This window comes from Myzus persicae, unplaced genomic scaffold (genome assembly GCF_001856785.1).
Source record: "Myzus persicae strain clone G006 unplaced genomic scaffold, MPER_G0061.0, whole genome shotgun sequence".
NCBI classification, from domain to species: Eukaryota; Metazoa; Arthropoda; class Insecta; order Hemiptera; family Aphididae; genus Myzus; species Myzus persicae.
This window is the reverse complement of record NW_019101886.1, coordinates 760,387-786,805: the sequence shown is the minus strand read 5'-3', so window position 1 is coordinate 786,805 and position 26,419 is coordinate 760,387. Positions and strand designations below refer to the sequence as shown.

The 26,419-nt window shown below is 28.1% G+C and overlaps 2 protein-coding genes across 6 annotated transcripts; both read right to left on the bottom strand.

Annotated features, from left to right (window-relative positions):
- Positions 1 to 1,227: 1,227 nt before the first annotated feature.
- Positions 1,228 to 15,921, bottom strand: LOC111030668 (acetyl-coenzyme A transporter 1-like). Of its 5 annotated transcripts, none has more exons than XM_022310296.1 (12): positions 15,797 to 15,921; positions 15,672 to 15,740; positions 15,343 to 15,496; positions 10,070 to 10,414; positions 9,801 to 9,927; positions 8,846 to 9,005; positions 8,608 to 8,762; positions 8,317 to 8,507; positions 7,777 to 7,961; positions 3,907 to 4,033; positions 3,508 to 3,723; positions 1,228 to 3,014 (listed from the first exon to the last, which is right to left on the bottom strand). In XM_022310296.1, exons 4-12 carry the CDS (start codon positions 10,277 to 10,279, stop codon positions 2,838 to 2,840), a joined length of 1,548 nt encoding a protein of 515 aa, XP_022165988.1. In that variant the 5' UTR covers positions 10,280 to 10,414; positions 15,343 to 15,496; positions 15,672 to 15,740; positions 15,797 to 15,921; the 3' UTR covers positions 1,228 to 2,837. The 5 variants fall into 5 exon arrangements, with proteins under 5 accessions (XP_022165988.1, XP_022165987.1, XP_022165989.1 ...); XM_022310295.1 differs by having other exon boundaries at positions 10,070 to 10,364; XM_022310297.1 differs by lacking the exons at positions 15,672 to 15,740; positions 15,797 to 15,921 and adding an exon at positions 15,585 to 15,657 and having other exon boundaries at positions 10,070 to 10,364.
- A 5,641-nt stretch (positions 15,922 to 21,562) lies between these two features.
- Positions 21,563 to 26,179, bottom strand: LOC111030666 (acetyl-coenzyme A transporter 1-like). The gene is made up of 9 exons (XM_022310293.1): positions 25,832 to 26,179; positions 25,555 to 25,681; positions 25,120 to 25,279; positions 24,880 to 25,034; positions 24,569 to 24,759; positions 23,868 to 24,052; positions 22,639 to 22,765; positions 22,284 to 22,499; positions 21,563 to 21,841 (listed from the first exon to the last, which is right to left on the bottom strand). Exons 1-9 carry the CDS (start codon positions 26,045 to 26,047, stop codon positions 21,662 to 21,664), a joined length of 1,557 nt encoding a protein of 518 aa, XP_022165985.1. The 5' UTR covers positions 26,048 to 26,179; the 3' UTR covers positions 21,563 to 21,661.
- Between the last annotated feature and the right edge of the window lie 240 nt (positions 26,180 to 26,419).

The following is a 26,419-nucleotide window of genomic DNA, read 5'->3' as shown; positions in this document are numbered from 1 at the left end:
GATATTTTTAAATTGATAAAAAAAAAATGTGTACGATTTAAATCATTCTAATGGAAATAAACCCAAATTTATTTTACATATTTTTACATATTTTGGTATAAATACATATTTTTATATATTTGTTAAATAAGTACATATTTTGTGCACATTTTAGTATTTTTTTATTTTTTTATTGATTTTCGACGACTAAACATTAACTTTATAGTCTAAATTAACACGATTAGTAATTTTTGATGACCACCAAATATTATAATTAATCTAAATGGCATTTACATACTTATTTCTGGCACATGGCATTACATTGTACAGATTAGAACTAGTTCAGTTATTGCCGATATTGGTAATTCCGGACGATATAAATATAAAATAGTTGAAAAATAAAAAATTTAATTTAAAAAAATTCTGGATTTCAAACTATTAAAATCATCAGAGATGTTTTAATTTTTAAAAATCAACAAGGGACTCCGGACATTAAATTCACTCCTTCTGATATAGTAAACGTAAATACGCCCCTGTCAAATCTGTCAACATAGAACGGTCTTTTAGTCAATACAAGAGTATTTTCTGAAAAAACCGTCACAGTTTTTCATTTGCAAACCTTCAACAATAGAGCCTTCATTATGTTTTTTCTCATTACTTTGTCCCGGAATAATTCTCATAATTTAATAAACGTACATCATTTGTATTAAATGTATTTGTAAAATGTTTTTTTTTTGTAATTTTCAATACTAATGCATCTTTACGATATTTACATTTTTTAAATTTTTTTAGGTATAAGTTATAACATTTTATAACAATTTTCTTTTAATAGTATTTTATAATTGGTAAATTAAATTGTTTTAAACATTATATACAACCAATGAACCAAACGAAAATATAGAAAATATGTACCAAGGGCAGCAAAATCCTAAATACATCACTGCTGACTGTCAAGTTGACTTAATGTATTATAAATTAAAATACGTAAAGCCACCTTGTTTTGAACATTCCATTTGGAATTAACGATAAATTTCATTCAAGTTCTATTGGAAACTTTCTAATTGAACAGGTATAAACGTAATTTCCAACAGAAATATTTTCAAATAATATTTATAAAATAATCGTCTTAAATTAGGGTTTAATTTACGTTCTACAAAGTAACTGTATCTTTACTTTCTATAATAATTACTTAAAATAAATTAATTAAATAATCTTGTATATCATAAAAAATAAAAGCAAGTAGGCGAAACCCCATAATTCAAAAAAATTATTTATATTTATTTGGTGGGTGAATAGTAATTCACGCTGCACGTACAACAAATCTTTAGACAAATAAAGTAGTCACTTTTTACAAAAAACAAAAAAATTGTTGCATAAAATATCTATTTCCCCGCTCCCTCTTTTGCTATTATCGGACTACAACAATATATTTATACGATTTTTTACCAATAAATATAAATTTCTAATTTTAAATTTAAACTTACACCAATGTCTTATGAGCTATCAAACACTAATATTTTAACACATAATATTAATGTAGGTACCTCTGTGTCTTCAAAACCAGAAGACTTTCACTAATTTCACCCAGTGGGGTACACACGGAGCGGGGGTATTCTGTATTTTTTTCTACAAATATAGATGTATACAAATAAATACAATTAATAAAATATTTTGAAATAAATATTATACAAAAATAAGATTTTTCTATATAACTCCTCCAATGTATAAAAATATCTGTGTACCACTGATCGCACCAATAAGTAAGTTTTTAGATGGCCTTAAATATTGTCAGAATAAAACACTTATCTCGACAGTTATTTTGTAGATAACACGACTAATCGGTTAAGGAAGTAGTATTCCACGTCACTTAAATGATTAAATTTGTATATCTTAGTTCACTAAATCGGAAACATATAACTAATATATTAAATAAATTTAAAATCAAATTATTGTAAGCATTTGAATACATACTCCTGGTATTATAGGAATATTATTAATCTAACTATCTATGTTAACTGACAACATTATACACACGTTTATCGACTTTGATCACAATCGATGGTCGAAATTCGTATAGATTTCTATAGCAACTACCCTGAATTAATTATTAATTATTAATTATTTTAGTCCTCCAATTAAACATGCCTATAATCTTTTCACATCAAACTCTTCACTATGTCATTATGAAATAATTTGAATAAATAGAATAAATAGCTTAAGTTATCATTCATATTATATTATAATGTGCCGGGTATCCTTGTTAAAAATGAAACTAGAAAATAATTAACTAGGTACCCTAAAGCATCTTTAATTAAACAACCTAGGGACATTTATAAGTACAGTGAAAAATAGGTGAGTAAGGTATAATACATAATACATGATTGGAGTTGTATCTCCGATGAGGTAGTCAATGTTCTTAGTGACTTAAACTATGCCATACGGCTTCAGGCGTTTGAAGTGACTGATGTCTTAAGAGTTGATGAAAAGTTGTTCAGCGGCCGCATTTGCGTACAAACTCTAGTCATCTCTAGTTATCTCTAGTTAAACATCTCGATTTCTTCATAAATAGATGATATTATATTCATATTATAACTTGATTCCTATCGAACCGGTATGCTGCGACCATAGAATAGATACAAATCTAACATTATAGAGGAATAATTAGTAATAACATTGCTATAACATTATAATTAAATGTCTCAATAGAGAACCTAATAACAATTTTTGATCTATAACACAAAAATAATAAATAAATTACAATATATATAATTTATATATAGGCCTTCGAAATGTTAATTACTATGATTACTACGGCTAAAAATATACAAAAAGCAATATTATACATTTATTTCATTTTTCTAACTTGAAGGTTTCTTTATATTGACCAACCAATGAGAAGGGCTCTTAGTTTGAACTTTTTTAAGGATAATTCTGAAAACACAAAACCAAATGATTCCGATAATGGTACAAACAGCCGTTTCTACGTAATAACCGTTGACTATAACAATACAATCACCTCCATTGGTTTTACACATCTATAATAAAAAAAAAACAAAGCAGTCAAAAATTTGAATACAAATTGAATAAAAAATTATTTTAAATACCAACTTATGCCAACACCATTAAATCGGTTAAAACTAAAAAATAAGATTCAAACAAAATCTGAAAAGTTAATATAAAGCAATAGTATGTACATTTCAGGAAATTAACACAAGTGAATAATTATAAGTCTCTTTTATCTGCTTTATCTATCTATATTGCTAAATTAAATTCTCTATAATTTTGAATATTTTTTTTATACTAGAGATTGTTTCCTATGAACTATCCTAAAGCAATCTCTTGCCCACATATTATTCCTGCATATAGAAAACAAGTATACAATTTCAATATCATAATCAACTAGACTATGAAAAAATTAAACAAACATTTTTTTAGAATGACATCATATGCAGACATAATATAATGTTCATAAATATTGTCATTGTTTTAATTTTAATCAACATTACTAATTATATTTGAATTTCTCACGTTTTTTAGATTTGGTGTAGAGCAATTATTCTTGTGATCTAAAGAACATTCTTTAAAAGTTAGGAAATCTATCATTCCAATAGCGACCGAAGACGACCATGCTCCTCCCAAATTTGAAAGTGTATTCAATAAAGTCATGTAGGTACCACCAAAACGTGAATCACTTATTCGAGAGAAAAAAGCTAATATAGATACAGTCATAATGTTGGCTAGAATCTATACAAATGAAATCACAAAGTTATCGATACATTATTAGGTAATAATAATAATACATTTAATTTTTCATAATATTTCATAACATATTTTTCTCAATTGATATTCAAATTTGTCACAACAGTATTTCCATCAAAATTATGCTAATTTAAATAACCTATTAATAAATAAACAGCTATTACTCACATCATGTATTGATAATATAAATACCAAAAGTGCATAGTAATATATTGGAATATTGACAAACCCATTCATTGTTATCAATCTCGGTGTATAATAAATAAACGCCAAAAATGAAATGTTCCAAAGTAATCTGAAATTATATTTAAAGCCACTTAAATTCGAAGATTATTATAATATAAATATATTTTATCATGTTTCATGCTCAAATATTATTGGTTTAAAAGTATTTAACATCACCACAAATACAGTTACAGTAAAATAATGAGATTTAATAATATGTTATAAGTTAAATAAAATAAAAATGATTATCAAACAAGATAAAACTTTTTATTGATGTAAATTAAATCTGAATTTCTGTAAAAAATATAGGAATACCCGGGTATCTGCTACGTCCTTAAAACGTGTAAAACGTAAGAATTTTTTTTAAGTTCGATGAGTAAAAATTTTTCAATTAAAATATATAATTTTATAAACTGTAAATTCTATTGAATGATTTCATGGAATTTCAAAACATGCATACTAAAAATTTAAGAGTAAAAAAATTAAAAACTAAAAAGTTACCCGGGTACCTTTCCAGACACATAAAGGTTAATAAAATCAATAACAGAAACATATAATATATATTCAACAAGTATGAATACCTTATATTTTTCTTTAACAATACAGCTATTCTAAACATGATTTTTGACATTTTTATACCTAAACTAAATACTTAAAGACCACAGTAAAGGCAACTTGAGATTCAAGGAGAGTTCGGAACGGTGATACAAACTTCTGTTTTTCAAATAAGAATCCGCCTCAGTAGATGGTTTTTTTTCTGTAAAATTTGATTTACCAGTCTAAATCGAGGTTAGAATAGTTTCTAAGTTATTCAAATGTATACAATAAAAATAATAGTCTTTAAAAATGTTTAAAAATATTTAAACATAAATTGATTCTTGTATTTATTATTCTTAGGTAATTTTTACAAATTATTAAGTGTTGATAGATTTTATCAATGAGTGAGCTCATATTTTCCAAACCTATCATCATGAAACAATTAACCTTGATATGAACATAATGTTTATTTCTCAGAAACTAAGTATTTACTCGTTTGAATTTTTATTCTAGTAAATAATTTTACATATTGTACACAAAGGAATTAGTGAAGATTCTATAAGAAATATAATATAGTAATAAGTTGTTATATGTATCGAGATTCTGGGTACAGATTGAAACAATAATTTTTTGAGTTCATGATGGCTGAAAAATGGAGACCATGAACACTAAGCGGTATCAAATTATCTGAGTGTAAAAGTTTTAAAATTAATAAAAAAAAAAAAACCAGAGAACTAGACATGTTATTAATATTCCATATTCCCTTTTGTTCTGTGAATTATTTGCGAAACTGTCCTATGTCACGCACGATGCGACTAGCGAACGAGGATCCATCGTTTCTATTGGGGGACTAAACCATTCCTAAGGTAATGTTTTACACTGTTAATTTAATTTCTTATATTTTTACTGTACATACTTTAGTTTTAAGATTAATTTCAACATTTGTATTGGGCTTGTCCCGTTTCATAAATAAATAAATAAATAAATAAATAAATACATATTAAAATTGATATCAAAAACGAACCTCGGTGTTGAAAATTAGTTAAAGGAAATATTGTGTAAAGTTCATCAAACCAGGATGACAAACACAACAATTTTATTTAAAAAAAAAGCATGTCAACGTCACTATGTAAAACTAATACATTTATCTTTCCGGTCATGTTATAAAATTGTTTATTGAACCGAAAACTATGTAATTCATATTGTAAGTGTCAGAACAATTGCTTAAAACTATTACAATAATATTTTCATGACAATGATAAGCTGCTTTATTACAAACTATTTGTAACCTTATTAAAGGTCTAATTCATAAAACGTAAATTCCGTTTTATTTAATACTTATCAATAAATAAGTAGTCATTTGCTTAAAATCAATTATTATAAATCATGGTATTAAAAAATCAATGTTTTTACAGAAATGTCAAGATTTTGTAAAAAAACAAATACTTGCATGTAATATTAATTTCTGTGTTTCCAAATTGAGTGTGAAAATCATTAACTAGCTTGAATCGAGGTTTTTTCGTGACAAAGCTGAGTTGAGTGCGTGTTTTTTCCGCGATAGAACTGATCTGAGCTAAATAGTAGCGACATTGTATTTTAATATTCAGTAAAGATGTGTTAATACTGAAAATTTTAAAATAAAAAAAACTAGAAGTAGACACACAAATAATAGTGTGTTATAATATGTATAACTTGAACTAATAGTAAATTTAACAAAATTAAGTTCAGTTTTCCTTTAAAAATTTAAAAATTTAAATAATTAATAAATTCAATTAACTAAAATAATTTTTAATTAGTCGTAAAGCCAAACTGAAGGCTAAGTTTTATGTATAAAATATAAACATATTTTTAGTCCCTTTGAGAAAACCTATATATACTATCGAATTGTAAGGTGTCCGTACAAAAACGAGACAACTCCATTTTTGTTGAAAATGGGTTTTTGCCCGTCTACAATGTTTAAGAAAAATTTAATAAGTATATCTGTGCAAGAACGAGGCAAATCCAACCACCCATATGGAAAATATAATGTAACTACAGGAAGCTGTCGGATTTTTTTTCTGTTGAAAAACCAGATAGGTCCCAAGTTTTTTTTGTGTCTTGAAAAATGAAGTTGCCTCATTTTTGAATGGACCCCTTTATTTACTAGCTTTATATTTCATACCATAAAAATTATGTAGAAGTCGGCAAAAACCGGTCGTATGTTCAATCTTTTACACACGCAATTCAGATGTCAACCAAAATAACTAATTTTTTTCATCACGCAATTTAGATGCAATCAGATAATTGTATACATATAATTACATATATTTGTTACAGCAGTTAGCTGGTTTTCATAAAGTATAGGAACATCTTGAATATATAAGCCAAAAAGAAAGAAGATTATGAAGATTTTCAATACTTATTTCTATTTGAAAATACTCGTAAAAAAACACATTAATAAGTATATAAAACAAAATCGTATAAAAACCCGAATTTAAACGTCTAAACGTGACTAAAATTGAATGTTGTATGTTTTATTACTTTCAATTAAGAAGGCCTCGGTGGGTAACGAAAATTTGGATTGGAATTAACATCTGATCAAGTATGTACTACACATTGCCTTGGCCCTTAGTGAATATGGTATGTAAGGATTAATAGAATATGTTGACGCTGCAATTTCATCAGTACAAAATACTAATTAACTTTCGATATAGGCTTAGTAGGACACAGTAGGACACATTTTGATGTAACCATATAGTTTTGGTAATAGATTGATTATATTATATATGCTGTATAGTATTATTAACACCGACTAGAATTGTAAATAGAAATTGAGATATATTTTGAAACGTAATCGTTTGCCACATTCCATTTGTAGTATTTGTTAATAATTACTAAACAAAGTATTAATTTAAAGGCTCTACACAACGTCAGGAAATTTCAGGTGTTTAATTAACCCATGAGCAGTATCTCAACTGTAATGTAAATTGGATGTAAAATGAAATTAATGCAATTAATTAAGATGATTGTTTAGTTATTTCTATATTGATTCTGTTACCTTCAGAGTACAGTGCTAACCACATTTTGACCCAATTGTCAAATGGAATTTTGGATTGTGACAAAACCGTAGTCGAAAAGCGTATCCACTAAAATAGTGATCGTTAATTGTGGTTTAGATGTTTTATAATTATAATATTGTATTAATAAAACAACTCAAATTTATTTTTATTTGCTGAATGTTTGAATATTGTTATGCAATCCAAAGTTATCCTCCTAATTATATTCATGTTTATCTACCTGAAAGGAGTTGCTGTTAGGTATATGTTCATCGGTTTTGGCCCAGACGTGTATTTCGCTACAAGAAGTGGTAAAATCATTTTTACAACAAACATTGTTGTGTGTATAACCATAATGTTGTCTTTTGGTACTCCTGCATCAATGAGTTTTAAAATTGACACGCTATCAGTTGCAGCAAATCCAATCTTGAATAATATACACAATACACATTATTATTGATGGATAAAAGATCAATATAGATTCAATTAAAATTGTAATACATATTGATTTCAAAATATGTATAAAACTATCATTCCATCAGAACTTCAAAGGTTAAATACGTACATAATAATATATTATATATTATATAATATTCCATATTATGGAATATTTGAAATAAATATATATAAAATAAATACATTAGAGAAAAGTTATAAATGAATTATAGAACCAATGTCAAAACAAAATTTCAAAAAAAAATGGTTCGAGCAAATATTTTAAATTAGTAAGCTTATGTAATTAAAGACGCTTTAAATTGGAGGGTTACAATAGAATATTTACCTTCGCTGTCAGCAATGATATTGCCAATAATTGAATATTTGGTAGTTTTAAAATGTCCCATAATAGTGAATAGTTTTGAACAATGTTGAGCTTTACGTGGTCGTCCTCTAATCTGTTATCTTTTTCTTTTTTGAAAATTGCAATCAATGTAGTTATTAATGTAAATAGAATACCCCAGACATAGAATAAACCTGTATATATATTCAGAATTAGTAACTATTGTATATGTTGACCATTCAGTTTTTTTTATCATTCACTAAATATCTGCCAAAATGGGTTTTACTCGCTTACATTTCATAGTGAACACTCCTCCCACACCCGGTTCACTCCGTAAGTACTTGTTGCTAAAGTCTTCTGAAGTCAACAAGACGGAAAACACAGAACTTATCATTGTGCCCATCACTTGACCGGATGCATTACACGTAGAAGCATAGCCTACGTTATTCCTGTATGATAAAACGAAATACAACATTTTGTTTAATATGTTATACCAATTCGAAATAATAAACAAGTTAACAATAACACTGACTTCTTGAGCATTGTCAGTGCCCAACCATCGACCACTATGTCTTGAGTAGCGGCCAAGATTTTCGCGAAGAAAAATACTGATACCAATTTTAGTATCTCCGGCTTTCGTGTTTCTGGCAACCACTCGTCGATATTGCCGGCCATATAAATGAAGCATGCTCCTGTTTAACACAAACGGTTTGATAGGATATATGGAAGACGCAGTTCACTACTTTATATATCGGATGATTCTTTTATCGTTCACACTCATTATTTCAAACAGTATAAATGTTTTCGGAAAAAGAAATTTAAACAGTTTCCAGTCGTTAAAAAAAGTATATATTATTAGATAATATTGCTTATCCTTTACATTTTTTAAGTTTGTATGCTTTTTGAATGACAACGCACATTTTTAACTTCATACTTCAAAGCAGAACAATTTTCTATGTATTTCGATACATAAAAGACGAATTTACGGTGAGTAGTTTTTATAGTTTTATACATTATTAGTATTAAAAGTTTAGATGAGTGGATTAGTGGACCAACATTTTAAGGTGTAACAGCTTACCACACCCAGAAACTACTCGTATATATCTTTGTAAAAACATTTGGAAATACATTTTTTTAGAAAACAAGTTGTTTTGTAACAAATTTAAACCATGTGTATAAAATATTTTAAAAAAATATTACCACATTTTGAAATAATAATTGATTCGTAATGTATGAATCGCCCTTTACTAAATATTAAAATACTTTAATGGATATAAAAATATATCACTCTGAAACATTCAACTATAGGTATATGTTTTGTCAAATGCCTAAGTTCGTGAAATACGCATACCATAAATTTAATTAGCAGACAAATACTGCTGATATACACAAATCATAACCTAATCTACAAAGATATCTGATAGGTAGATACTCCCTCGCATCAATTTAAGTGGGCAACGGAAACATTTATATTAATATACACGTACCCATTAAATATTGAACAGGTATGAGCCAAGATTTTCGTCTTCCAATTTTTTGTACGTATAACGCGTCCACCAAAGGGGCCCATATCAGTTTTAGGCTAAACGGCCATGCGACTAGACTAAATAAAGCCTGGAACAAAACAAGACCACGTTTATGTTATACAGGAGTAATAAGAACACAATGTTGTACTAATACAAGTGTATTATACATTTGAATTATACAATATTAATCACATAGACACGTAATTTTTAATGTCAAATCAGATATTTACTTGATCTTTGTAAGATACATTTTTGTTGCTTTGCAAAATTATCGGCATTGCCGATGCTATGCCTAATGGTATGCCTTGCATCGTGTACAGCAATATCAATAGGAAAAAATTCAACCAATCTCCTTTCAAATTTGGCTTATCCGCTGAATTTGAATCATCTGTCACTGCCACGGGTTTTTGTAGTTCATCTCCGAGTTTTGGAACAGTCATGACGTTAATTCGTCGCTATTCATGCATGTGATTCAAGACAAAAGCGGACGAAAATTAAATTGTACCGTTCGCTGCACTTTTCATACTAAATAGAAAGTAAAACAAAACGTATTTGATTTGAATCTTATCGACGGCCTAAAACATAATTAACATAATAGTCAATGCCAAGTATACTTATACTAGCTAGTCATAGTATACCTATAGTATAGTAGGTAGCTTAAAAAAATACTAGTTTTAAAACTTGATACATCGATACATGTGATTTAGTGAATAATGAATTGAATTAAATTACGTAATGGGTTTTACCAAATTTTAGAGGCATTTTCACTCGCATTTTTGAAATATTTTTTTAGTTACTACTAATTACTACTACTTTTTAGTTACTACCTAACTTAACCTTTACTTAAGTTTTATATTTTCAATAACTTACATTTTAGTATTATAGAGTGTCCGATACGATATAAAATTATTTTTTATTCAAATTAAAATAATATTTTTTACTGTAATTTTAAAGGTTAATTTAATTAGTTAAACTTTAGATAGTAATACTGTATCTAATAACAATTAAAATTAAAACAAAATATAAATTTCAATATTTTATGCAAAATTTGAATTCTAGTCCTTAGACGCATAACACAGGCACTGGTATATATAGTATTCATTAAATAATTGACTTGGTAGGTACTATTTATCACTTCAAAACGTGAATGTGGAAAGGGGATATGATATAATAATAAGTGCTATCTGGATAATAACATTGGTTTAATTATATAATCAAAACAATGAATATTATTAATTATCCTAGCCAATAAACAATATTATTTTATAAGAATTTATTAAGAAAATTTAAATTTAATATTTTACATCGGTTATTTAAATTAACAATAGGTATAATTTAAAAAAATTCACGAAAACCGTATAGTCTTGGTTAGTTTGACAGTTTGTCCAATAATAGTCTTGTAATCCCCAGAATTAGAGTGAGAATTTATATAATAATATATGCATTACATTGGAGACATAAGATACGATTTGTACTTTGAATAGGTTATATGTGTTTGAGTTATACCTCTCTTAAGTTATGATTTTAAGCACCGAAGTAAACTTATATTACATTCAAAATTCTATTGAACTAAAATATAAAAGTCTAGAAATATTCATCGTAAGATCGTTGAATAAATGTTTCATAAATGTTTCATCTTGTTTCTCTATGTATAATGAAATCTCGTCATATAAATTATATATCTACATGTTTATATTTTAATATTGTGTATATTTGAATATGTTAATATTTAATAGTATATGAGATCAAGTGAATCAGATCTATTCGTATTATCTTTCATAATATTTTATATTTGGCTCGTATAATATGAACATTATTTAGATTTTAAAACTTAGAATGACTTAAAAATATTTTCTAAAATCGAAGTTTTATTGTTGAACAACTTATTTTAGTGTTTAATATTATATTCGTACAAATCAAGTTAAAATTATTGGAATACAATTATAAGTTGAGACTTGTCACTATTGTGGTTGTCATAAACGAAAATTGCAGGGTGATCAAAGAGGACATTATCTCTCCCTAAAGAGGACTTAAAATAAATTTTACTAAATGCTTTTTGCTGTTTACTTTAAAAAATGTAAAATTATTCATATAAAATACTTTGTTAAAATAAATCAAAATAAAAGAACTTCAACTAAAAACGAAGATAAAATCCAATAATAACATAATAAAGATGAGTAAACTCAGCATCGTTCAAAAATAAATATTATTCATCTTAAGCTAAGTAAAAGTATAATCTACAGTAAATTATAATACTAACGATGATCAATAATAGCTTAATAAATTAGTAATTACACACATAAATAGACGTACTCAAGTCTTGACAGTATACTTAATAATACTAAATATAATATTAAAATAATACAATTACTATAGATTAACATGTAATAGCTTATTCGTTCGCAAGATTCTACCTTTCACCATGACTTTGCAACCATCGCGTATTCATTGGTTTCGTATTTCTTCACTTTAATCTTCACATTAACCAACCAATGAGAAGAGCTCGTTACTTGGACATTATACAACTATCTACCCCGGCTACCCTTATTTATTTTACGCGTTCGTAGAGAAAAAAGACGGTCGTGGAACGTCTTAGAAAAATTGATATTGTCTGTTTGGCGAATAAGTATGAATATAGGTTATTAGGTAAATTAATTTATACACATATATATTGTATGCGTGGTAATGTACATTATCATGATAATAATATAATGATCATAGTCATTTGTAATATATTTGTTGTGAAATAAACAATCAATACAATAAGCAATAAACACAATAAGTTGGTATAAGTGAGGTATGGAGTAAGAACGTAATTGGGGTTTTTGGATTAAGGAGCCACCCATTGGCCATTAGTGACCCATAGCTTTGGATTGTGGTTAGAAAATCTCTACTCCATTTCATTATAAGCCTGCTATGAGAATCTAATGGAAGTGACAGGATATGCTAGTACGTTTTGTCGTTTTGTATCAATAGATATAATAAATAAAATAACAAAATAAAATCATATACAAAAATTCTCTTGGTTAAAAATTAATAATGAATTCTAACTTTTAAAATATATTGATAGAGTAATATCACATAAATAAGTATTCGTAAATTAAAGTGATGAATAAATAAAATAAAATCATATGAATATCAAAATCTATGTAGCTCAGGTAAAAATTATTACACTTGCCCAAATTGTAAAAATATTAGTAACCTAAGCAAATTATTAGTTTTACGATCAAAATGATTACACCCGCCCAAACGACCATTGCCTAAAGAAACAATTGAAAATTGAACTAAAATTTGATTAATCAATTTATTATAAATACATTATCAATAAATTATGTCAATAGCACGAAATCATTAAATAAAATCTAATAGAATGAATACTTAGTGATTGTTATTGAATAACGACCAAATAGAACCCATGATTCAAGGCTTTGGTTTTATAACAGTAAAATAAAAATAAAAAAAGACTTGTCTACGCAAATCTAAAATGTTGGGTAAAAAAGAACCAAGTTATTTTTTTACTATTTTGTTTTCGTCCACAATCAACAATTGTATCAGAAAAAAACAAATGTACCCTTGAATTTATTGTAAATTTTCTATGCACTTTAAAAAAAATACTATTATAAAATAACTAATAAATAGGTGCGTTATTGTTATTTTTAGTCTTGTTTTCATTATGTGGTGAGTGTCTTAAAATTTTTAGATTGGCTTTAGAACAATACTGTACCTACTTATCTAATTAAAATTCTTTGAACGTTAAAATATCTATCATTGAAATTGCAAGTGAAATCGACGACGATAATCCCAAATTTAAAATTATATTTAATAATGTCATTTAAGTACCACTAAAACTAGGATCACTTATCCGATTGAATAAATTAGATTTACTCAATCTCATAATGACGAGCGCAAAATCTAAAAAATATAAATTACAAAAATTCAAATTTTATTAGTATATATGAATTGATATAGGTTAGGTTTAGGTACCAACTTATTTAAATTAAAATATAATATTTATTTTCAATTTTAAACTTTGTAGTAGAGTTATCATTAAAATTCAAAAAGCTAAAAAAAAATTTTAAAACACGTGGCACAAAATTTCCTTAGAAACTGTTTTTTCTCATTCATGCTTGAATTTCTAAATTCTCTACTTATTCAAAATTAATTTTAACAATATATTTTCTTCATTTGAAACTCAATATTAGGTATTATTGTTAACTGACGTAATTTACTATGAAAATAAATACTAAAAACACATTGTAATACTCGTACATTGAAAAATATATGTTTTCATTAATTGTTGTAAAATGTGCTGTATTATAATATAATATAAGCAAAACAAAAAATGTATTTCTTTATAATAAAAAAATACTATCCAGTATCCATATAGTCTGTAATTTAAAATGTAATTAGTTGTTATAGTACCTAAGTATAAGCAGAGGATTCCAGCACAGGGAAAAAAACCCAGAAGCCAGAATCTATACTGTCTTTGAAATGAACCTGTTCTTATATTTGAAGTTTAAACTTTGCAAGGTATTAGCAGAGTGCCGAGTGAATTCTCAAATTATAAAAATAGTAAAATATCTAATCTAAAGAAAATGTTAGGTATTTATGATGTACCATGTTTCTTATAATGTTGTAACTTATAAGTTATAAACAATATAAATAATCCTTGTAGGTGTTTACAGCATAGGTTAGCATAAGACATTACCCATTCATAGGATAGGTCAACCTTCATGTTCAAGGTTTTATAGGATATAGGTTGTTTACTAAGTGTTAGTACTATAGTAAATACTAATTGTGTACCTACTTAAAATAAATGTAGCTTAAGTTACATTTATATACCTACTATATTATATATCTGCATTCTTCCTACTGTGTAATATGTATTAGGAGACGTATATTCCTTCATAGAATATTATGTATTACTACATTTTATAGTATTATTTTTTTTTAAATTAATATTTGAATAATACTTTTTTTATAAGTACATTAAAAACAAACGTTTTCGCTTCAACTAATCACAATAAGTAAATCCTTGTATTCAGAATTTAATTCCGGATTGAATACATTTTTAAAAATCTCAAAAAATCACAAATTAAACATTTGCTTCCGATTTGTAATGAATGTGATTTTAATATTCATAATAGTTTCTAGAAGTTGTGGCCCATGTAGCCGAGGGTCTTTTTTTCTTACAATAAAAAAAAAGTTTCTGGAAGTAACTTATTAGTGTTATAACATAAAAAAATCTTAAAATTAAAAATAATAACTTGAATAAATAATATAATTATATTATACTGCAGGTCTATTACTAAGAGTGAAAAGAGTATTCATATTATCTGAACTTGGTGACCTGTCCATCTTAATAGTTAGAATACAGAACCTATTTTAAATTTTAATAAATTTTACTTATCAGTAAAAAGTAGAAAATATTATGTTTTTAAAAAATGATTTTTATCAGTAGCATAAGAATAAAAAATATACCTATGACTTACTATTTACTTACTTGCTATAGTTTGTATAACTCCTGTTTCTACTGCAAACTTGTTACGAAAATTCTGTGATGTGAACACAACGAGATAAAGGGAGCCAATCATTATTCATTATACCCAACGATACGCCTATTGTATCTCAAGTTGACCTCATAACCCACGATATTCCTATGGGAAATCAAAATCCAATATATTCTATTTTTTTCATATTCGAAATAACAAAATAGGTAACAACACTGAGTTCTTTAGCACTGACACGTCGACGTACGAGTATATATCTGAGTGGTAACCAAGGATTGCATAAATAAAAACAAATATTCGAATTTTAGTGTATCTAGCTCACCCAGATAGGTTAGACCTCCTTCTGACAACCATTCGTCAATGTTTTTGGCTGAACAAATGAAGAATCCTCCTGTTCGACACAAACAGTTTTAATAATGCAGACATTTCGCTACATATTATACTTACAAGAAATATTAAAATATACTAAAGGACTTCTTCGACAGGGGCCAAAATTGTGAGCAGTAGGTACGAGTAGCATACCTCCAAATATATTGTGCAGTTTTAACAGTCGAGATTGCGGAACGAAATAAAAAATGTTAAACTAACCGATGGATTTATACAACTATTATATGACTGAATGCGCGAATATCCCTCCTTATGTTACAAAGCTCGTTGTTTGCCTGGTATAGACTCGTAGATTAAACGCGCCGGATATGCAGTGCTTTATATTTTAAATAGTGTATAACAAAGGGGAAATTATTATAAAAACTATAAAACGATGACAATGGACTGTATTAAATTAATAGATATATTTCCATCTCTATTATGTCTAAAACATGAGAATAGTGAATAGTGCTTAATGTTAAGGTTAGTAAACAACGAATTCGAATACATGATATCTACAATATGAATGTACTAAAAATAAATAAATATGATACTGACTGATCTGGATGCCCATGAATGTAGTAGAATACCTTCCTTCGTTGAAATGAGATCATCGGCGTAACTAGAGGGGTCTAGGGGGGCTTAGCCCCTCTATATGTGTATTTAGCCCCCTATAATATATACTGTACTTATTTTATTATTTACATTTTGTTTTTGATTATAATTTTATACTTTCATTTTATTATTTATTTTTCATTTTGATTTTAGAGGACAGTTACACTTACTATGGTAGAGGCATAGGCCCCACAAAGTTATTTTGAACATTAGTTTTCTAGGACCGTAGCCGCTGTAACTAAGAAATCCTAGTTACGCTTATGCATGAGATGCACTTGAGATGACGGATTTGACCTCAACGACAACTCAGGACGGAAATTACACTCAGCACTCGATGAGTAGTGGTGTAAGTTAGGAAATTTCCAAGAGAAAGTTGTATTATTTGTTTTTATTTACATGAATTGTGTAGTGATAAAATAGCAATACTGCGAATGCTATACTTCCGCGCAAATATTTCGTATTATCCTTATTTCTGTTCTTATTAATAACGTTTAAAAACAAAATATTTAAATTTTAATGTGTACAGTTTATTTTTAATATTTTGAAAATATAAACTTAAAAATTCAATGAATATTTCTAATTTTGAAACCCACTACGTAAAAAAGTAATGTCTATTAAAAAATTAAATTAAATTAAATTTTTAAATGTCAGAAGTTTTCAAAATATTGAATTTTAAATTTCTGAAATTTTACATCACTCGTTTTCACTCGTTGTCAACGCATAATACAAGCGGACGCGTACTTGTGTGATGAAAATGACAAGCACAGCTTTTATCATCATTTCATCGGGTACACGACGATGACGTCTTGTCATTACTGTAAACACATCATATAACAAACAACGGACAACGCAAAAACGCGTGACTAAAATGTGTTTGCATTTCAGAAAACAGATCCGTATCCAACATTACTCCCCCCTTTGAAAACCACGCTTTCAAAAGATTGAAGTGGATGGTTATGTTCTCGGTCAGCCTTTACAGTTTTATTTTTTAAGTAATACAATAAAAAATGATAAACAAAAAAAATTATACTGATAACGACAGTAAGATTGGTAATATATCACTGGAGTTATCATTAAGAAATGGGTAGTTTCACAGTTACACTAGTTTCATCGCTGGTCTTTTCAGGGTACTGTCAGTCGTTTAGACTGTCACCACATGGATTACATCATTGGTACTCGGGTGATTTGTCCTAGTTGCCATAACATGGTTAGATAGTACGTAAAATTAAATCACTATAAGATCTCTGACCTAGAATAACTCTGAAAATACCATTTTTATTGAATCTGAAGATCTGAAGTGTCTGTAGATATTTCTGACTCCACATTTTCCAGAAAGTCTACAGGGCTGAGCTCATGCTATAGGTAACAGTAGTACAGTACACACCTGAAACTCCGGGACTTCTTTATTTGGTGAGTTTCTTCAAAATATGTGTTGATATGCACAATCATCCTCACAGATTTAAATTTGCCTATACATTTTTCAATAATGGAACTTTGGCACCAATTACCACCAGACAATCATTTATCGAATATTCTGTTGACGATCTTGCAGATACATCAAAAACTACTTATATTTCGATATTACCACTATTCCGTTTAACAACTGGATACCTAGTACCTACAAGAACACTTTTCTGAACTGACAGTAGACCGCATACGACCAAGATACAAATAATCGCACCTAAACTTTTGATGAGCAGAATAAAATTTAGGGTAATTTGTTTAACTATACATCCTAAGTTGTAGATATGATTTATAGCAATTGTTCGTTATGGACTAAGTTCAATAGAAATAGGATCGTGAAAGTTTTCAATGATTCGTGAACGGGACGGAGAAGCCACACAACATTTTCCTGTTAAATCTCGGTTGACTATTTTTCAATTAATTCGACCTTTGTCGTCAACGTATCTGGAAAGGGTGGTTATTCTACCCGCCAAAACTGTTGTAGAAGTCTTTCAATAGACGGTGACTCTGTAATGGAAAGTAAGACTTCTTAACCACGTTGACTTGTTTGAAGCACCAGTGTACCACTTATCGTCCATCCAAGGTATATCTATGGAGTGACGTCCAGCGTTAACCAGTTATAATATAGCCGACAATACATTCTTACGCAACCACATAACCGAGAGGGTAGGCCAGGTACAATCATAAATAAGTATCCAAGGTGAGCAGGTCTAAGAAATAAAGTAAGGTGATGATTATAGTGCTTAAACTACGAGAAAAAGATTAAAAAAAACAGTCTTTAATATTATGTGATAATGCTACAGTTATGGGGGCGTATCAAAAACAACAAGCCATTGGGATACTGGTTATACAAAATAAAGTACAGAATAAAATAAAATGTAATAAATGCAGTTATGATAATATTTTATAACACTATACGTGGTAAATAATCGAAAATGCAATTACGCAGGATGCGCAATGGTACCGAGGCGTAAGCAGTAGGTATTTATGAGAAGATTACAGACGGACGCAGTATCCGTGGAAAAGATACTCGTATAGCGGCTAGGAGAAATAGAGGGTAGGTAGGTTAGGTTAGGTTATAATAGTAGGCCTATATAATAGAGCCCCGAATACCCCATGTTCAGATGTGATTTGGCCAGATGACCTTCACGCCAGTATGTCTTTTGATTTTATTATTTTGGACTTGGAATAATTTTGAGCAGTGAATTACTTGGACTTGGAAAATATTCGAGTCAAACTAATTATTTTCTAAACACTTAGAATAATTCTTTGAGTCAGATATTTACAGAGTAATATTTCACCAGTTATCATTAAAGTGTTAAATTGAAATGAATCATCAAATAGTACAAACATTAAACGGCCTTCGCATTCATTTCGATAAGTACACCTCATCCTTTTCCTTTCAACGACACCTGTAGTCGCAGGACCACTGGGTTGGTTAGTAAATTTAGAAATTATTACTGAAACTTGAAATCCTTCGTCTGATAAAATACAAACAGTTTGTAATTTTCCTGTGTTATGAAATACATTCATGATCGTTTTAACACTACAGTCTTGTCTCTCATATTTAGTTCCTGCAAACTTTAATAGACTGGCCCAAGTAATATGATATTTATTCTGACAAGTTTTGTATTTGAATGTCAGAATTTCAAAAAAACGTGTTCACTGACTTTTTAGGCTTCTAACAACTAAAACACAAACAATTGTTGCTAACAAAGGTGAAAACCTTGTTATCCGAATTTTCCTTGAATTGGAAACACCGAAAAAGTGAGTGTTTGTGTTGACAAAACAAACACTTTCAATATTCCTGTTTCTCCTGTTGTATTGACAGCATAATATTATAACCGACAGCGTGAGATCGATGCAATACCTAAATTGTATGGGTATATTACTCGTATATCCGTATTTTTCAACTATTTTGAGTTTGGGTGTATACTGTATATAGTTTAAATCGTGTGAAATAAAATTAATAAACGATGCGAGGTGGTATATCTAGTATCTACATAATATTAAAATATTATTTGCATAATTTTATGTCGTCGAGTTTCATTTATATATTTTTTAAATTGCCAGACATGTCTTCATTTTACCTACACGAGCTTATAATATTACGTTGAAGATATTGGTGTTGGATTAATCAACTATTTTAAAATGTGTCTATATGATACATTCTTACCTGAATACCTATAGGCTATAATATATTAATACTATCGTTGTTTGTATAACATTAACAACGATTGACAATCATAATATGAGTTTACCTGTAGGTAACATATTATTATTAAACTATAATATTAATATGTTTTATTTTTCATGATTTTAAGGCATTATGCATAATATTATGAATAATACATCGTTGACAGTCACATATTTTTAAATTGGAATTAAAAAAAAACATCAAACAAACATTAAAGGTTAGGTACCAGTATCATTTTTTATGCAATATTTTAATTATAGGTATTTCAATTTTATTCAACATTGACACATTTTTCCAATCTTATTATGCGTTATAGTTTTTTTTAACTATTATACTTTCGACGTGATGTCAAGTAAGAGTACATACTAATATATTATTACTATTATGTTATGTTATGAATCATAAAAAGTGTCAAAAAATGCAGTTAAAATCGTGAAAATATGCAAGAAAAAAACTTTAAATTGTGTAATATGGTGGAAATGTATAATTTAATATAAAATTAAAATGAATAGTCACTTAGTGCCTACAAAATGTATTACTACATTTTATGCATGACAAAATATAATTTTTTACATTTTTTTTTAATTTTCACTTCAATATGCAAAATACATTTTAAGTCTTGTCAAAATTTGAAGAAATATGCAAATAACCTAACCTAACCATTAAATATGTAAAAAAAATCATCATTTGCTTCAAACTATTATAATTCATAAAGAAGACTGACAAAAATCCCAAAAATATGAAAATTAAAAAATATGCAATTGCATAAGACTCTGCGCTCTAGTTATAATTTAAATAATAATGCTAGCCTGGACAGACTACTAAAGTATAATAGCCAATGACACGAGGTCTATAATGGGGTGCAAGAAGGCGCTTTTCACATCCATAAAATCTAGATTTAAAAAGATATTTAAAAAATAAGAAATACTGAAAAAAATGGTATTATTAATTGTTATAAAAATGAATTAAATAATAGTTGAAGCCTCCCACATTTGTACACAGATTTTTTAATCAAATATTCGATAAATTGGGTTTTTGTATTTTCTTAAACTCTTCTTCCATTTACATTCAAAAATCATCGCACACAATTCATACAGTCGAACATCACCTGTACGGCTACACTGGCCCAGTTCTTGGAAACACATAGGAAAGCCCAAATCGTATCAGTTCGAAATTAAAATTTACTAATTTAGTACTTGTGCAATGTAAATCGTAATATATTAAGATAATAATATTATACCTTTATTTTGTAGAAAGAAATCAGCATTATACAAGTTATTTATTCAACTCTAGGCAAATAATTGTATTTACCTAGCGATCAGGCGTCACCACACCCAAATCATTTAAAATATTTTGACTACCTAGGCTAATAAAGTATTCAAATACTATGCACCCCCTGGTAATTATCATAGCAGCAACTATGACAAATAATATATAATATATTAGTTAATATTTGCTACTTTTTATTTTATAAACATATAATGTATGTATATATGGTATATACAGATTACTATAACATTATAATTTAAAATTTCAATAGAGAACCTAATAATATATAATAATACTAAAATAATAAATTATTCACAATAGATATATTTAGGACTTTAAATGTTAATCACTACGGCTAAATGGGTATTGAGCAATATTCATTTAACAATTATTATTTAATTTTACTCACTGGAAGGTCTCCTTATATTAACCAACCAATGAGAAGGGCCCATAATTTGAAAATTTTTAAGGATAATTCTGAAAATGCAAAACCAAACGATTCCGATTATGGAACACACGGCCGTTTCTACGTAATAACCGTTCACTATAACAACACAATCTCCTCCATTGGTTTTACACATCTATAAACAAAAAACAAAAGTTCAAAAAAACGTAAATACAAAATTGAATAAAAAATTATTTTTAATACTTATTTCAATACCATTAAATCATTTAGATCTTATAAAATAAATTGAAAAGAAGACTTAAAAATAAAAACTATAATTTGAACATTTCAAAAAACTAGCACAACTAAATAATACTCTTTTAGTCTTTCACCTACTTTACCAAGTTATAATTTCTATTATATTGTGTTGCCACATAAAATCCTCTACAATTTTGAATATTTTTTTTATACTTGTGGTTGTTACTTATTTCACACAATCACGTGCCCACATAATATACAGGAATCGACTTTATATTTAAATTCTATGTAGTTCATTGAATAAAATATTTATAAGAATGTGATCATAAAATCGTTGTCATTGTTTGTATTATTCAATCAATTATATTTGAATTACTTACGTTTTTTAAATTTGCTGTAGAGCAATTATTCTGGTGATCTGAAGAACATGCTTTAAACGTTAAGAAATCTACCATTCCAATGGCGACCGAAGACGACCACGCTCCTCCCAAATTGAAAAATGTATTCATTAATGTCATGTAGGTACCACCAAAACGTGAATCACTTATTTGACAGAAAAAAGCTATTATAGATGAAGTCATAATGTAGGGTAGAATCTATACAAATTAAATCACGTGGTTACTGATACGCATAAAATATTTTTCTTATATGATATTCAGACTTATCACTGCAGTATTTGAATTGAAATTATGTTAATTTTAAACATCTATAAATTAGTCAATAATTATAACTCACCTTATGTATTGATAATATAAATGCGAAAAGTGCATTGTAATATACTGGAATATTAACAAACCCATTTATTGTTATCAATTCTGGTGTATAATAAATTAATGCCAAAAATGAAATATTCCAAAGTAATCTGAAATTATATTTAAAACCGCTTAATTGCGAAGATAATTTTAGTATAAATATATTTTATTACAGGCACCTAAACAGTTGAGAGGAGGGGAGGGGGGTTAATTAGTCCAAACTTCTTGCTGAATTTTTGTTTTGTGTACGTGCATGTCTTATTATATTTTATTTTCTTACAGCATGCATAAAAGTACCGAAATGGGATTCAAATAATTTTAAATGATGAAAATATATTAGGCATAAAATATTATTCAAGGGGATTGCAAACGGATAATTTTTAAGGGGTTCGATGTAGGCAACATTATAGGTATTTACGATCGAGTCTTACAAACGTGCGTAGGAAACGATCATTAGTGTGTCTCGGAACTTCAAAAATAATATCTTCACTTTAAAATTCTTGAAAATCCTAAAATTGAAAATCGACTTCCTAAATATATATTTTACAAAGAGTTCATACACAATACAAAAATTTAAGTCAGAACTTTCTAAATATTTTTCATTTAACCTCCCGCTCATTGGTCTAAAACGTATGAAAAATACGTGTGCTGTACTCAACTCACTGGAATATGTTGACACGACAACTAACTTCATCAATACTAAATACTAATTAACTTTCAATGAAGGTTTAGTGATATATGATCACTTTATATGGTTCATCGTTTAAGATGCAAAACGCGGTAACTTTGTACTTATTATCTATAAATTTGGGTTTCCGATAGGGTAATTTTCAAGAGAGGAACAAAATTAAATATGGAAAACTAGATTTTAAATCCTATTATTCTGTACGAACATAAAATGATTGGTTCACTGATTAGGTATGAGAATCGAGTATGAGTATGATGTTGAAATTTAAATACTTGAAATAAATATATGGATTAAAAGTGATTATAATTTTTTATTGCCTCTCCCCCTCCCCCAATTGACGCCATTGTCAATATAAAGTATTTAAGTATAATATATGTTATGTAAATATAAGTAGTTATAATAGATACTGTTGTACAGTTTGATGAGATTCCAACATAATTTTATTTATTTGATATTAATAAGTAAATTAAATATGTATAATTAAATTGTATATATTAAATTATATAATATTTAGGTTTATCTACCTGATAGGATTTGCTGTTAGGTACACGTTCAAAGGTTTTGGGCTAGAAGTGTATTTCGCTAAAAAAAGTGGCATAATAATTTTTACGACTAAAATTGATGTGTGTACAACCATAATGTTGTCTTTTGGTATTCCCGCATCAATGAGTTTTAAAATCGATAGACTGTCAGTTGCAGCAAATCCAATCTTAAACAATACACACAATACTTATTGTATAAATTAAATCAAAATTGTACTACCTACACAATACACATCGATTTAATAAAATGTACTAAACTATCATTCCACCTGAAATTAAAAGGTTCAATATATAACGATGATGTAAGATTTTAAATAAACATATTTACGCATAATAATATCAGGAGAATTATTTAATTTACTATAGAAACAACGTGAGTAGATTATTTCAAAAATCAGCGTGATTGAGTGAAAAAGTCGAATTGATAAGTTTATGTAAATAACAACGTTTTTTTTGGGTATCTATATATTATATTTACCTGAGCTGTCATCAATGAATTTGTACATGAACTTATAGGATCGATATAGGTATGTAATGCTTGAAATAAATATTTTACACATAATATCATTATGGAAACGACGGAAATAGAATATTTCAAATACCAATATGGTTTCAGTGAACATTTTAAATGAATTAGTTTATTTAAATAATAATTTTTTGATTAGATATCAAAACATATTTACCCTTGCTGTCAGCAATGTTAATGCCAATAATTGAATACTAGGTAGTTTTAAAATGTCCCATAGAAGTGAATAGTTTTGAATAATGTTGAGCTTTACGTGGTCTTCCTCTAATCTGTTATCTTTTTCTTTTTTAAAAATTGCAACCAATGTAGTTATTATTATAAAAAGAATACCCCAAGCATACAATAAACCTATTCAAATTAAAAACTAGTAAATATTTAATGTTTTAACAGTCAGTTATTTTTGTTATCCGATTATAATTAGATTTATTATTCAATAAAGATCTACCAAAATGGATTTTATACGCTTACCCTTCATAGTGAATAGTCCTCCCACATCTGGCCTGAACCGTAAATACATGTTGCTGAAGTCTTCTGATGTAAATAAGACTGAAAACATATAACTTATCATCACACCCATCACCATACCGGTTACATTGCATGTAGATGAATAGCTTACGTTATTCCTGTGTGTTATAAAAATTACGTAACATAATTACTTCTTATTTATCATGTTATACTAATAATAAAATAGTTAACATTGACACCAACCGCTTGAGCATTGTTAGTGACCAACCGTCGACGACTATGTCTAGCGTAGAGGCCAAGAAGTTCGTGAAGAAAAGTACTGATACCAATTTCAATATATCCGGTTTACGCGTATCCGGCAACCATTCGTCGATATTGCAGGCCAAATAAATAAAGGATGCTCCTGTTCGACACAAACGGTTTTAATTAACAGACACTACACTCCACTGCTATATTGTCTGTATAATTGTATTAAAAAAAGTAAGTTAACTTATTTAAAAATTATATCATTGCTATAACATTCGGTTAGTGTTTTTAAAAGGTTTGGGTACTAGAAATACATATTGCAGTTGATATACACAAATCACAAACTTAATCTAAAGAGATATCTGATAAGTAGATAGTATATCGTATGAATTTACCTGCGTGATGGGAACATTTATATTAATGTACACTTACCCATTAAATATTGGACTGGTATCAGCCAAGATTTTCGTCTGCCCATCTTTTGTACGTACAGTGCGTCTACCAAAGGGGCCCATATAAGTTTTAAGCTATTCGGCCATTCAACTAAACTGAATATAGCCTAGAACAAAATAGATCACGTTTATTGGTGACAGCCATAAGTACACAATTTAGTAGATTTGAATACAAGTAAACAGTAATATTAATCAGTTTTACTATACATTATTAATCTCACGGGTACGCAATTTGAAATTTGAAATTAGATATTTACTTGATCATTGTAAGACACATATTTGTTGCTTTGCAAAATAATTGGCATTACCGATCCTAAACCAAACGCTAAGCCTTGCATCGTATACAGCATCAATAATAGGAAAATATTCAACCAATCTCCTTTCAAATTTGGCTTTTTGGCCGAATTCAAATCATCATTTACTGCCACCACTTTGAAGTTTTCTAGTTTATCTTCCAGCTGCTGCACCGGCATTTTTACTAGTTCACTGCTAAGTCTTCACTAATCACACTCTAGACATAACGAACATAAACTAAAAATAACAAAAATAGTAAAAAGTATTTATAGCGAACACCTCAGTGTTCGTATCAATACTGAAATAAAACATTTAGAGGAAACACACAAACTACACAAAAAATACACAAAATGTTCATCAATAATACACAATAATGGCAACATTATGTGTTAATCAGACATATTTGATAATTCTATAAAAGGTGGGGTAAGGTGTATAGTTTAATAAGTGTATAAATATTAGATTTGGATCTCCGCATTACACCTTGTCATAAGCACTCGTACGTACAAGTCACCACGGAGGCTGCCACAAAGCAGAGTGCTTTATTCGGC